This window comes from Rhinatrema bivittatum, chromosome 3 (assembly GCF_901001135.1).
Source record: "Rhinatrema bivittatum chromosome 3, aRhiBiv1.1, whole genome shotgun sequence".
Lineage (NCBI taxonomy): Eukaryota > Metazoa > Chordata > Amphibia > Gymnophiona > Rhinatrematidae > Rhinatrema > Rhinatrema bivittatum.
This window is the reverse complement of record NC_042617.1, coordinates 68,216,968-68,229,553: the sequence shown is the minus strand read 5'-3', so window position 1 is coordinate 68,229,553 and position 12,586 is coordinate 68,216,968. Positions and strand designations below refer to the sequence as shown.

At 43.9% G+C, this 12,586-nt stretch overlaps 1 protein-coding gene across 3 annotated transcripts in view; it reads left to right on the top strand.

The window, feature by feature from the left end:
- PREPL (prolyl endopeptidase like) overlaps nucleotides 1-12,586 on the top strand; it is a 125,527-nt gene that overhangs the window by 59,163 nt on the left and 53,778 nt on the right. For 2 of the 3 annotated variants that reach the window (XM_029593341.1, XM_029593339.1), the window contains exon 8: nucleotides 6,975-7,178. In XM_029593341.1, the coding sequence (XP_029449201.1) occupies nucleotides 6,975-7,178 (204 nt within the window). The remainder of the gene's footprint in view (nucleotides 1-6,974; nucleotides 7,179-12,586) is intronic. The other variant, XM_029593340.1, reaches the window with a different exon arrangement.

Here is a 12,586-nt window from a genome sequence, read left to right as displayed (position 1 = left end):
ACAGAGGTTACGCGCATGGCTGAGGGCTGCATACGCTGAACGCATTTTAGAAAGGGCCCAGCCATGTGCGTAACCCCCGATAAGTGCAGAAGTGCCAAGCCTGAAGAAAGAGGCAGGCCAGGACAGCGCCATTAGACGCTGTCCCGGGGAAGCACGCACCGGAGTTTACTTCTGCTCTGGAGGAGCAATAAGTATAAAACAAAAAAACTGAGGATAGCTGGGGTAAGAACATAAGAAAATGCCATGCTGGGTCAGACCAAGGGTCCATCAAGCCCAGCATCCTGTTTCCAACAGTGGCCAATCCAGGCCATAAGAACCTGGCAAGTACCCAAAAACTAAGTCTATTCCATGTTACCATGTTAGGGGTCGGGGAGGAGAGGGGAAGAGGGAGGAAGGATAGGATTAGGGTACTGGGCAAAGGCCCGATCGCATTGCTGTGTGTGTTTTTCTAAAATTTCCCCCCCCCCCCCATGCACGGAGGAGGCCACCCACCTACACATGCGCACACGGACATTAAAATCCGGTACGCATGTGTGTGTGGGAAACGTATGTTATAAAATCGGCACATCTATGTGCGCGTACCAGGAACCGCTCCCACATGGATGAGCATGTGGACCTTATTAAAATTGACCCCTAATGTTCTTCATAATTCTTAACTCTTCAGAACTCAAATAGAACTGTATGTTACTCCAACTATAGACCTTTGTTTCATACAAGTGTCTTCCTCTAGGAGTTGTTATCAAATAGCGTCAATTTATCTGATAGCATTCACTTAAAATTCAAATGTCAAAAGACCTCCATATCTACTAACATCTCTTTCAAGTTTGGACACATAACTAGCATTGGACCACTTCACCTGACTGTTTACATACTAGTTACAAGGGGAACTAAAGGTCTTTAGTTGAGTTCTATTTGAATTCTGAACAAGTTTGAACATCTTTTCCAGACAGAGCCTCCTCTCAAGGTTTGCTGGCTATGGGAGAAAATCCTCTTCCTGCCTTGGCTGATTCTCCTCCCCCGAGGGAGTCCCCTCATGAGACAGAGGAAAAAAGAGTGGAATCAGCTCATTCGTTATTCCTACTGGTCTTCTCCCCCTCAGACCTTCCAAAGTCACCTCCTTTGATTCCTTAATGCTCATCAGGAATCTTTGAGTGACCTGCAATAGTCATGTGAGTAGGACACCACAGGAATTCCTTCAGATCCCCTTCTAGACTTGCCACAACATACTTCTCTGGATGATCTCAGTTATTCTCGTTTTCTAATAGACAGTGCCTACCAATTGCCTGTAAGATTGACTTGAAATACAGGATCCAGCCATTGTTGTCCAGCTTCCACACCACTCAGTCAGCACTAAAACAGGTGAACTGGTCTCAAGATGCTTCCAGGGAAAGATCCAAAGGTGTTGGAAATGTATATCCTTCCAAGGATATATGTTTAGTGCTCAGAATGCGGGCCATCAGTTTAAGGTGCAATATTTCCATGAGTGTGTGCAAAAGCTGAAGCCTCTGAAAGAAATGACTGATCTTGGATAAGCAGAATTTCAGAGGGGTGTGAAAGAATGTGGAAAGCATCTCATCCACTCCACATATGAGGCCTTTGACACAACAACAAGGACTTCAACAATCTCTATAAGCAACAGGAGGTTCAAATGGTTACAAGCGCATAGGCTTCAAGAAGATGTTCACAACCTCCTGGCTGAAGTATCTTGTCTGGGGAAAAGAAGCAGAGGATGGTGGCACTGATTAAGGATTATCAGACCACTCTTTATATTTTGTTAATCTTTTAATTCCCTATCAGCCACCACTTTTAAATTCTGCTCAGCAGGAACTTCAGTTAAAATTAGACTTGAGCATACTCCACAAAAAGCTTTTAGTTATGTTGCATCTGCATTAAGAATAGTATTCCACTTACAGGAAAGAGAAAAACTACCTGAAATTCCATGAATGTTTTCCCAAGTATATGAGAATTGTTTAGTTTTGAAAGTATCTGGTGGTGTGTGTTTCTTTTTTCTTTCTTTTTTCTTGTTTTTTTTTAATGTTTATTTTGCAATTTTAAATGCCTATTTTTATTGAATTATTTTTTGAGATATATTACTTTTCTGGGTTTTTTTGGTTGTTAACCGCTATGATCATGTACTTAGTGAATGGTAGTCAATCACAAATAATAATAATCTGCAGTTGCTGTCTACAGTAGCAGGAGGTCAGTTTGGTCCTGCCACATGTCAGTACTTCTGCTACAAGCACCCTTTGGTCTTTTTCAGCAACACTAAGCTCCTCCCACTATACCACAGCATCTACATGCTATGGAACGGCTGAGGAAAAAGCTAAAAGCCCAGCAGTAGTCTTCACCTGCATCTAGGACTACTTTTTGATATCTGAAAGTCCTGTCTCCTCCCTTCCTGCACAGGAAAAGGTCAAGTCCTTCCTTCCGGAATGGATCTGCATCACCAGGGGCAAGTGGGTCCTGAGAATAGTGGAGATGGCTATCACTACAGTTTTCTTGTTGTCCTCTGATCCAACAGAGAGCCCTCCCAGTCTGGTCAGTTACAGCTGGAAATATTTCCTTCAGCAAAACTTGTTCCACCTTGGTAATGGGGCCAGGGATTCTATTCCCCATAATGTTAATTCCCAAGAAGTCAGGGAGCTGAGGCTTATCCTGGATTTACAGAATCTGAATAGAAGCTGACACAACCTCTACGTGGAACAACGTTAAATATGATATGAAATGCAAAATTACTAGTTGCTGATTTTAACAGATTGAAACTAATAAAACATCAAATATGGCATATGCAAAAGTTTGGACACATTTCCTGTTGATTGATTCATTAAGCCTTCAGTTAGTCAAGTGAAGATAATTTCACAGTTGAACTAATACTCTGACCCTTTTAACCTCTCAGGTAGTAATTAAGGTTTTAATGATCCAAAGACAACGACAAACCTGTTCCGTAGGAAAAAAATCAGCAGAACCAGGGGTCACGATTTGAAGCTCCAGGGAGGAAGATTCAGGACCAATGTCAGGAAGTATTTCTTCACGGAGAGGGTGGTGGACGCCTGGAATGCCCTTCCGGAGGATGTGGTGAAGACCAGAACTGTGAAGGACTTCAAAGGGGCGTGGGATAAACACTGTGGATCCATAAAGTCAAGAGGCCGCCAATGAAGAGTGGGTGACTCGCCAGAATGACGGCTACTGCCTGGAGACAATACCCTTATTCAATAAACATACACATGCTTACTGTGACTCCAACATCGCTCTAAGCTTCAATAGCAAGAGGAAATGTGGAAAAATGGATTTACACTCACAAAGAGGGGCGTAGCTGGCTTGTTACGGCGGTTACTACCCCAAACCAAATGTGTCTGATACTTCACTTTCGATGCATATCCAGCATGGCTCTCTGCTTCAACGGCATGGGAGAAGACTGATACATCACGCATTTCCAGCATAGCTCCCTGCTTCAACAGCAGGGGAGAAGAAAAACAACCAATAAAGACTGTATAACATAGTCTGGGTAAAACAAATAAGCATGGGTGTAGCTTGCTTATTGCGGCGGTTACTACCCCTACTACCCCTAACTAATCAAGCTAGATATTTCAGTGGTGGGGGTGGAAGGGAAATAGAACCAAGAGCTAAGAGAAACAGATAAGTATGAGAGAAAAAAATGTGTGAAGCTTGCTGGGCAGACCGGATGGGCCGTTTGGTCTTCTTCTGCCGTCATTTCTATGTTTCTATGTTTCTATAATTATTGTTTTGTCTACTTTCAACAACCATGGGCTCCTCTAAGCAACTGTTTAAAAATTCAAAAATGAAGATGTCAGTAATTCACTCTTATAAAGCAGGGGAAGGCTATAAAAGAAATCTCTAAATGCTTCCAGCTAGCAATTTCAATTGTCTAAAATATTGTTACAAAATGGGGTTACAGTATCTTGTGTAGTTGTGATCAAACAGTTCAGTTTTCTTTTCAGCAGTCCAAAGCACTTGGTTCCAAAATGTTTCAGGCATATCAAGGTTTTGTTTTGCATACTTTAGATCAGGGGTTGACAAACTTTTATTTAAAAATGACTGGTGCTAATTGGAACTGAGGGTCAGGGTCCCTGTGATAACCCCCTTAGAGCTCTGCAAGTGAGGGGGGTATGTTGTTGCTTTGGTCCTCTCACTATGGGGTATAATTGCCACCGTGTTACGGTGGCAATTATACCCCATAGTGAGAGGACCAAAGCAACAACATACCAATAAAAAAAATTAAGTAAACAATTCACAAATAGAATAACATCAAATAGTTAAAAATTAATAAACATTTTCCAAACACCCATAAAATGTTTCAAAACAGATACATCAAATAAAGCAAGCTCCCATTAATTCTCACACACTCCCAGGCATGCACCTATTCATTCTCACACACACACACAAGAGACCCCCAGGCGGGCACACATTCATTCCCTTGCACACACACACCTCCAGTCAGGCTCCCATTCTTTCTCTCACGCATCAACCTGGACCCTCAGAGGCAAGCACCCATTTATTCTCTCTCTCACAGACACAGACCCCCAGACAGGCACCCATTCATTGTCTCTCTCTCTCTCACACACACACTCGGACCCTCTCTTACTTCTCCACTGCCTTTGGGTAATGTATCCTCCCTTCAGAAGGCCTTCCTCCTATTGCTTCTCTCTGCATGTCCCTTGGTATAAAAAATTTGCAAGTGTGGCAGTTTCTGCATGCTGATCTCATGTATTGTGAGATCAGCACAAAGAAAGTGCTGCCCTTGCGAGCTTTTGATACTGCAAGGCCTGCAGAGACTACAGATGAGATCAGTTTGCCAGGCGGTGCAGAAGGGTGTTGCTGGGCGAGCCAGAGAGACAGGCCCCTCCTTGTCATTGCCATCGGTGGGATGAGGTCCACCGGCAGCCTATTGATGCTTCTCATTTTCGCTGGTGGGATTGAGGTGCCCTAGCGCACCTTGGGCCTTTTCTCCTCTTTGCCGCCAGTGGATGGCAGCCGCATGGAGCTGTCTGTTTCGGCTGTCAGCACACAGCTGATTGCAGCTGGGTGATGCTCCTCCTCTTCCTGCCTTGCTGTTTCTCTTTTAATTGGCGGAGCCGCGCTGCCGATGTCACCTTTGGCTGTTGACATGAAGGTCGAAGTTTTCAACAAGGGCCTGCATTGTCAGGCCATAGTTGATGACATTGCAAGATGCCAGTGGGCCGGATTTAATGAGGAAAACTGAGGAGGAGGAGGGCTGGAAAAAATCTGTCGTCTGGCCGGGTTTGGCCAGTGGGACGTTGTTTGCCCACCTTTGCTTTAGATGACTTTTATAAGATCATAACAAATTTCTGATAACTCTCCTATACAGATATCAGTGTTCTGTAAGCAGTTTGGTACTGCGGACAAACTACTCCATTGTCAACCAAACTTTATAGTCAGTTGTTTGCAGTGATTTATTGATCTGACTAGTTTTCAGGCAGTTCTATCAGAGATTTCTCCTTGGTCTTCCAGACTATGTATTGATTTCAGCAGTTTCATGTAGCTTCCATTTATGTTTCTAACAGTTAAAATTCTTAGGTGGAATAAGTTAAGAGATTTTTTTTTTTTATTTATCATGCAGCTCCATTTTTCCTAAAATATTACCCTGTATTGTGCTCAAGGCCTTCCATTTTTTTCTTTCTTAGGTACCTATATACTGAAATGTAAATAGAAATTTTGGAAGTACCAACAGATTGCTAGTATAGGGGTAGATTTTATAACATGCGTGCGCGGCCTACATGTGGCACGCTACCCGGCGCGCGCACATGTACGCCCGATTTTATAACAGGCGCACGCATGTTATAAAATCCGGGGTCGATGCACGCACGGGGGTGCACAATTGTGCAACTTGCGCGCGCTGAGCTGCGCTGCCTTCCTCCGTTCCCTTCCCCCTAGCCTGACCTTCACCCCCCCCCCAGCCCTACTCTAACCACCCTCAAAAGTTTTATCCTACCTTTTGCGCCTGCCAGCAGGCTGACAGCACACGATCCCTCGACACAGCAGCAATGGCCGTTGTGTTGCCAGCCTCTGGCCCCACCCCACCCATGCCCCGCCCCTTTTGTAAAGCCCCGGAAATTACACGTGTCCTGGGGCTTTACGCGCGCCGCCGGGCCTTTTTAAAATAGGCCCGGTGCGCGTAAGGCCATTTACACGCATAACCTTATGAAAAACCGGACCATAGTCTTTAAAGTTGAACTTATTTGTAATATAAATGTAATACCTCCACAGCTTGAAGGGAAAAGTAAGAGGTGATGTTGTACAGTCCAATCATGGGGAAAAATATTCTTAAAGAAAACAAAATCTAGCAAAAAATATATTTAATTTTATAATTGGTGAAGCTTTGTGAATGTTGATAATTATTGTTTTTAGAATGTAGGTAGTAGTAAATGATGTCCAGTACTCGAAGGTGGACCCTACTGCCTTCAGTGAATGAATCTTGATATTTTTCACTTCTGGTTGCAGTCAGAATCTCCTGCACAAAAATATTGAGTTTGCATGTAGATGTTCCCAAAAAAGGGTTTTTATTCTTCACAGTGCTTGGCTAAAAGGAAATCACTGGAAGCAAGGATTTCAAGTGACTGACCACCACTTAGCTAGCACCTACATTGGCACATTCCTATCCAAGAGCAGCAGAATAGGGAAGGCAAAGAAGAAATGTTGTTAAAAATAATCATTGTGTACAATAAAGTCTACAAAGAGACACATTTTCAAACTGTGGAAGCATTGCCGTTAGGAGCATGTTTCCTACAGCTTGTTTTATTATGTTATGTTTCTTATGTATCCTGCTCTGAATGTTGAAAAAAATGGAAATAACACTTTTTAAAATAAATACAGTATAATTAAAATCTGCATCTACATGAGCATCCCTTAACACATTTAGTATGAGTAGAGATTTGAGGAAAGTAGATATAAAAGGATAGTCGTACATCAGTGGCTAATAATTTTGATTTTGTCAGCTTCCTGCCTGGGCCTCTGCATTTGAACTGGACACCCAGCCTGAGTACAGTTCCAGTACCTTGTGCTTTCAGATCACCTCTCCAGTTCAGCCCCCTGCAGACTGTGTATACTCATTGACGGATGGCAGCCTCTGTATTAACGTGGAGCAAGATGTACCAAATACATTAAAGTGTGTCACTTTACGTTTGCAAGCTAAGAACAAGGTAGGTCTACATATTTAAACAATCACAATAACATTTTAATTCTGACATTGGGATGAAACTGAAAATGAGTTCCCATGTTTTTTTTGAAACTGCAAATAACAAATGTCATCTTAGACCATATATAATTCAGAAACTGTGCCCACATTTAGCATCACAGAATATCTAAAACTTAATATCTTCTGGATACATTGCCCTTCAAATTAAGTTGCTTCTCTCTAGGAGTTTGGTTTTACTAAGCTTTTTCCCACAGATACAGAATGAGAAAAAAGCCTTAGTGAATCAGGCTGTAGATGAGTTGCCATTTTATCCTTTGCAGGTTAATCCCTGTGAATATTGATTAAAATGAATGACATTCCTTGGCTCCTTCCTTGCCCATTCTCAGTTGCTGCTGACTGCAGCAAGAATAGATGTGGAAATTTCAGGGTACTTCACCTGCTCATTTGCATGCATGCCAGCACTTGAAAGCACTTAAGAGGGGGAGATGTGTGTTTTGGAGAATGGGGAAATATTTTATTCCTCTGTTGAAGTGCAGGGTAAGGAAATTTATAGTGGTAAGAGTTAAAAAAAAACAAAAAAAACAAAAAAAAAACAACTGGTATGTGTGTTTTTCGGCCCATTCACAGCCATTTTTGTATTACTATTATTTCTTATTCAAAAAGGCAGGCAATAAATCGAAATAGTAAACCAACTTAAATCTAAGAAGCAAACATTTTTTTTTCATCTTGTAGTAATATTGTTGTAATTCTGATTTACCTATTGTGGGGGTGGTAACATTTGTATCCCCATTGTTCAGTCCCCATACCTCTTTTCTACTTGAGCCAGTGCCATAGTGCAGTGCCTCTCAACTGATATGTGCCTCGGGAAAGTTCTTCCTCTGCAGTAGTTCTGACAGCCTCAGCAGGATCCTCTGCTGCCACCCCCCACCCTGAGCCCATGCCCAGACTCTATTGAACCGTGCCCGAAATTTCCTGCTTCTTCCCCTCCCTCCTGTCCCCATAGCAACCATGAGGTGGACAGGAGGGGGGAGAGGCAGGATCAGGGAGCCCACCTTGCAGCAGTGACGTTCAAGAAAAATCACTGTTGCAGCCCTTGCCTACCTCCTATCTCCACCTGCTAACAGAAGTACAGGGGTTCTTCTCTGGTGTGCTGTCTCTGCTACAGCTGAGAGGGGAGGAGGGACTCACCTGGAGCCAGAGTCAGGCAAGAATCCTTTGTGGGGAGGGAAGGGAGGTAAACGCTGAAGGAGTGAGAATAGAAGGGGGTGAATACTTGGGAGGGGGATGTCTGAAAGGTAATGAGGTGAAGACGGATTAAATGCGTGAGGGAAAGGGCAAAGGACGCTGATGTATTAGACTTCTTAGGGGGGTAAGGAGGGGCAGGATAGAGCATACCATAGACTTGGGGGGGTGGGAAGTGGGGAGAAGGGACTAAGCTTATGATGGGTGGCAGGTATGCAAAAGAGGAGGAGAGAGGGAAAACCCAGGAAGAGACAGGGCAGGAAGAAGAGGATAGACAAAGAGAGGGAGGATGGGGGACTGAGTGAGAGATAACATGCTCAGGGGCGGGAGAGGAAGAAGAAAGAAGAGACCCCCTAGATAAGGAGCACAATGATTGAGAGGGAAAGAACAATAAGAGGGCGAATCAGGTATTGAGACAAGGGAGATGAAGAAATGAGGGGAGCACTTGATAGGGGGAAGGAAGAGTATTAGTTGGACAGAAAGGGTGAAAGGACCTGTGACGGAGAGAAAAAAAGGATCATGGATTTAGGGGGAGGAATGTTGGGAGATAATGGAAGAGGAAGGGGATGAAGAATAGAAGAGAGGAGGAATGGGGAAAGGAGAGTAGGCAAAACAGGACAAAGGAGGTGAGAATCAAAGGAAGAGAGCAGAAAGATTGAAGGAAGAGAAAATATTTATTAAAAAATCTACTCTGGAGGAAAGAATCAAAGAAAAATTAATGAAGATACCAGAGAGGGAAAACAAAATAAAGAATGGAGAGAAGATGAGTGAATGAGAAAAAAAACAAGCCACAGATACCAAAGGTTGGAAATTTTGTATTACCTGATAGTGGCTTGAAGTTTGGATGTGTGCAACTTAGCTGACTTCAGAAAAAGTTTGTCATACTCTTCTACAAGAAGAACAATTCCAGACGGGGGATTCCAGGATAGCCACACACTGAGATGTGAGCTCTGAAGGATTTTTTCTTCTCTTATAGAAATTACCTTTTGTGTCCTTCTTCTTCAGTGTTTTTCATAGTAAAGAGGGAAGGGTAAGGCCTATGAGTATCCATACGTTTAAGCAATGTCAGCGCCAACAGATCCCATAGAGAAACGTTTCCTTCGCCACGTTAATTCTCTTGTGAGCTCCGTGACATTCGTTGAATGGTGTGCTGGGCAAAGGTTCACCAGGGACAGTTCAAGACTGGAGTTGTGCTAGGTTCCTCCTATGTTCCTAGGTTTCAAGCAGCTAGTAATGGGAACAGTGTCTTTCTGGTTGCAGTCGACTGACATCATATAGTTGACGGCAGATGGACGAACTGACTATCGGGAGGAACTCTGGCTCTGTGACTCAGATTGTGGCAGTGATGCATTAGTCAAAAGGAGACCAAACAGTTTTTTTCAACATTGGAAGGGGTTCAGCATGATGAGATGTTACCTTTTCACCTGTCTAAACCCCCAAATATTACATTAGATGCCATATGGGAAGCTATTATGAAGTTGTCTTTAAGCCAGTTTTCCAAGTTGATAGCAGAGCTGAATTAGCCATGCTGTTCTGGGACTGTCAGTCTTGCATCGGAGGTGGAGCTTCTCAAAGCTGATGCAGAGCTTTGCTCTGTCCAACTGCGCGAGCATTCCTGCGCAGAAAACAGCTTCTCAGTCTGTCTTTTCCGCGAGTGGAAACGCACGCGGAGCCACGACTCTCCTCAGACCAGTCAAAAAAAATAGAAAAAATAATTACTGAGAAATTCTCCACTTCGCCCCACAAACATCAACACCAGGTATGCCGCAGCCATCCGGCTTTAAACCATGCCCTTGTGGGAAAATAATGTCCATAACTGATGGACATGAGGCCTGCTATCAGTGCTTAGGCCCGAATCACGACCAGACAATATGTATAGATTGTGGTCGAATGTCACCGCGAGCGAGGCGCCAGAGAGCGACAAAAATTGAGAGACTAAAAAGCATGTCTCTACCCGGTTCCGGTGCCACCTCGTCAGAAGCTCACTCCTCCCCTGGTCCGAGGTTGAAGCATGCACCGACCATTCGAAGGGCTGCATCGCTGGAACCAAACACCACTGAGAAACAAAACGTTTCATCAAAACACCGAGACACATTAAAAACATCAACGCATCACAAAGGGGACTTGGCTGACTCCTCATCTGCATCGAAGCATTTGAAGCTATCGACTACAAGTGTCGAATGTGCCAGATCGAACCCCTCGACGCACGTTCGGGATCGACATGCGTCTACTATATCAAAGCTCCAAGGGAAAATTCCGAAGCGTCGATTGACGCATGGAGTGGAAGATCGCTCGACGCACTTACCGACGCAAACATCGAAGCAGGCACCGGGACACCAGTCGACGTACTCCTCGGGGCAAACCTCGACGCAAATGCCGACGCACACATCGAAACAGAAAGAAAAACAGCCTTCGACGCATATGTCAGCACCGCAAACACAGCGATGCTGTTGAAGCATCCAGTCAAACAACTTCAACTACACCACTCTTAGCACTCTAGTTACACCCTAGAGCACTTGTCTCATGTGCCAATGACTCATCATCAGTCTCATCGACAAAAGACCTTGCAAAATTCCCCAAAGCCTTCAACATCAAGAGATAACTTGTTTCCCTTAAACCTAGAACAGAACACTCCACGTTCTGTTTACTCTCGTCAAGGGCAGAGCAACCCGGGGACGGATTCACCTGTCGACTCAGGACAATTTGATTAGGAGTGTCATCTTACTCTTCATAATCTTCAGAGAAGGTGTTTTCAGACATATCGTCTGTATCGAAGAGGAAACGGGCCTTACCTCAGTTACAAGAACCATTGCTAAAGCGTACCAAATTATGCGAAACAGTTATCTTACAGAAACGTCAGCCACATACTAAAGACTCAGATATTTTGATGGCTGCAATTCCAACCAATCCACCCTCTCCAGCACCTACACAGCCTCAGATTCCGGATGACACACAAAAAGCGATAACTCAATTATCACTAGCTTTCTCAGACTTCCTATCAACCATTCAAATGGGATTTGGAATCCCTGCACCAATACCTATTATCCCCAAGGGGGGAATATCTAAATTTACCACCCCTGGATACCCCTCCAGAAGTTCCAGAACCAACACCACAGAGTGAACCACTGGTGAAACCACAGTTCTCACCTCCACTGTCACAGCCTCGACCAGCTACTTCACCTCCGTTGACCAATCAACCTGATTCAATTCCAAGAACACCAGGATCATCCATTGGGTATCCTTCAGACCCTCCGGAGGGCCCTCAGGAACCATACTCACCACCTGAAGACTTGGCGTACCCTAAATTCATAGATAAATTGGGTTTGGCACTGAATGTGGAAGTGCACAAACAGCCAGATCCCAGGTCAGAAGCATTAGGTCTGTTGAAGATATTCAATCTTCCTTCAGAACCTTCAGCTCTGCCACCTCACAAAGTTCTTGATTTTGTGCTTGAAAAATCTTGTCAGATGCCATATTCTATAACTCTATTATCCAGGAAAACAGACTTCAAATACAGGTTGCAACAATCAAGTTTTTACTCTACAACTCAATTACCACACAATTTAATTGTAGTTGAATCTGCTATGCAGCGAGCCAAAAAAATCGAGACTTCACTCGACTACACCACCAGCGAAAGACAACAAATGTCTCGACAATTTTGGGAAAAGAATATTTCAGTCATCCATGTTAGGTGCAAGAATACACCATCACCAATTCTATATAGTCCAGTACTTATTTGAGACTCTACAACTGCTCAAGGAAACCATACCGGACTCAGACCCGACGTCCCAGCCTTTTCAATTGGTACAAAACATGGAAGAAGGAATCGGGCACCTTTTAAAAACTGTGTATGAAGGTTTTGAATCATCTTCTAGGACCTCAGCATCGGCCATAGCTGCCAGGCGCCTGGCTTGGTTAAAGGCTAGTGCTATACGTGAAGACGTACATGATAAACTAGCAAACCTGCCCTCCCGTGGTGACACTTTGGCGATAAGCTACAGGAAACTGTCACTCAGTTAAAAGAACAGAATGTGGTATTTCAAGCGTTGACAACTTCGACTACGTATGGTTCTTTTTCTCATTGCTACTTTGCGCAAGTAGAAGACCACCATATCAGAGACGCCCATTCAGGTCTTATCCATCCTACCGACCACAGCCTTATCCACAACC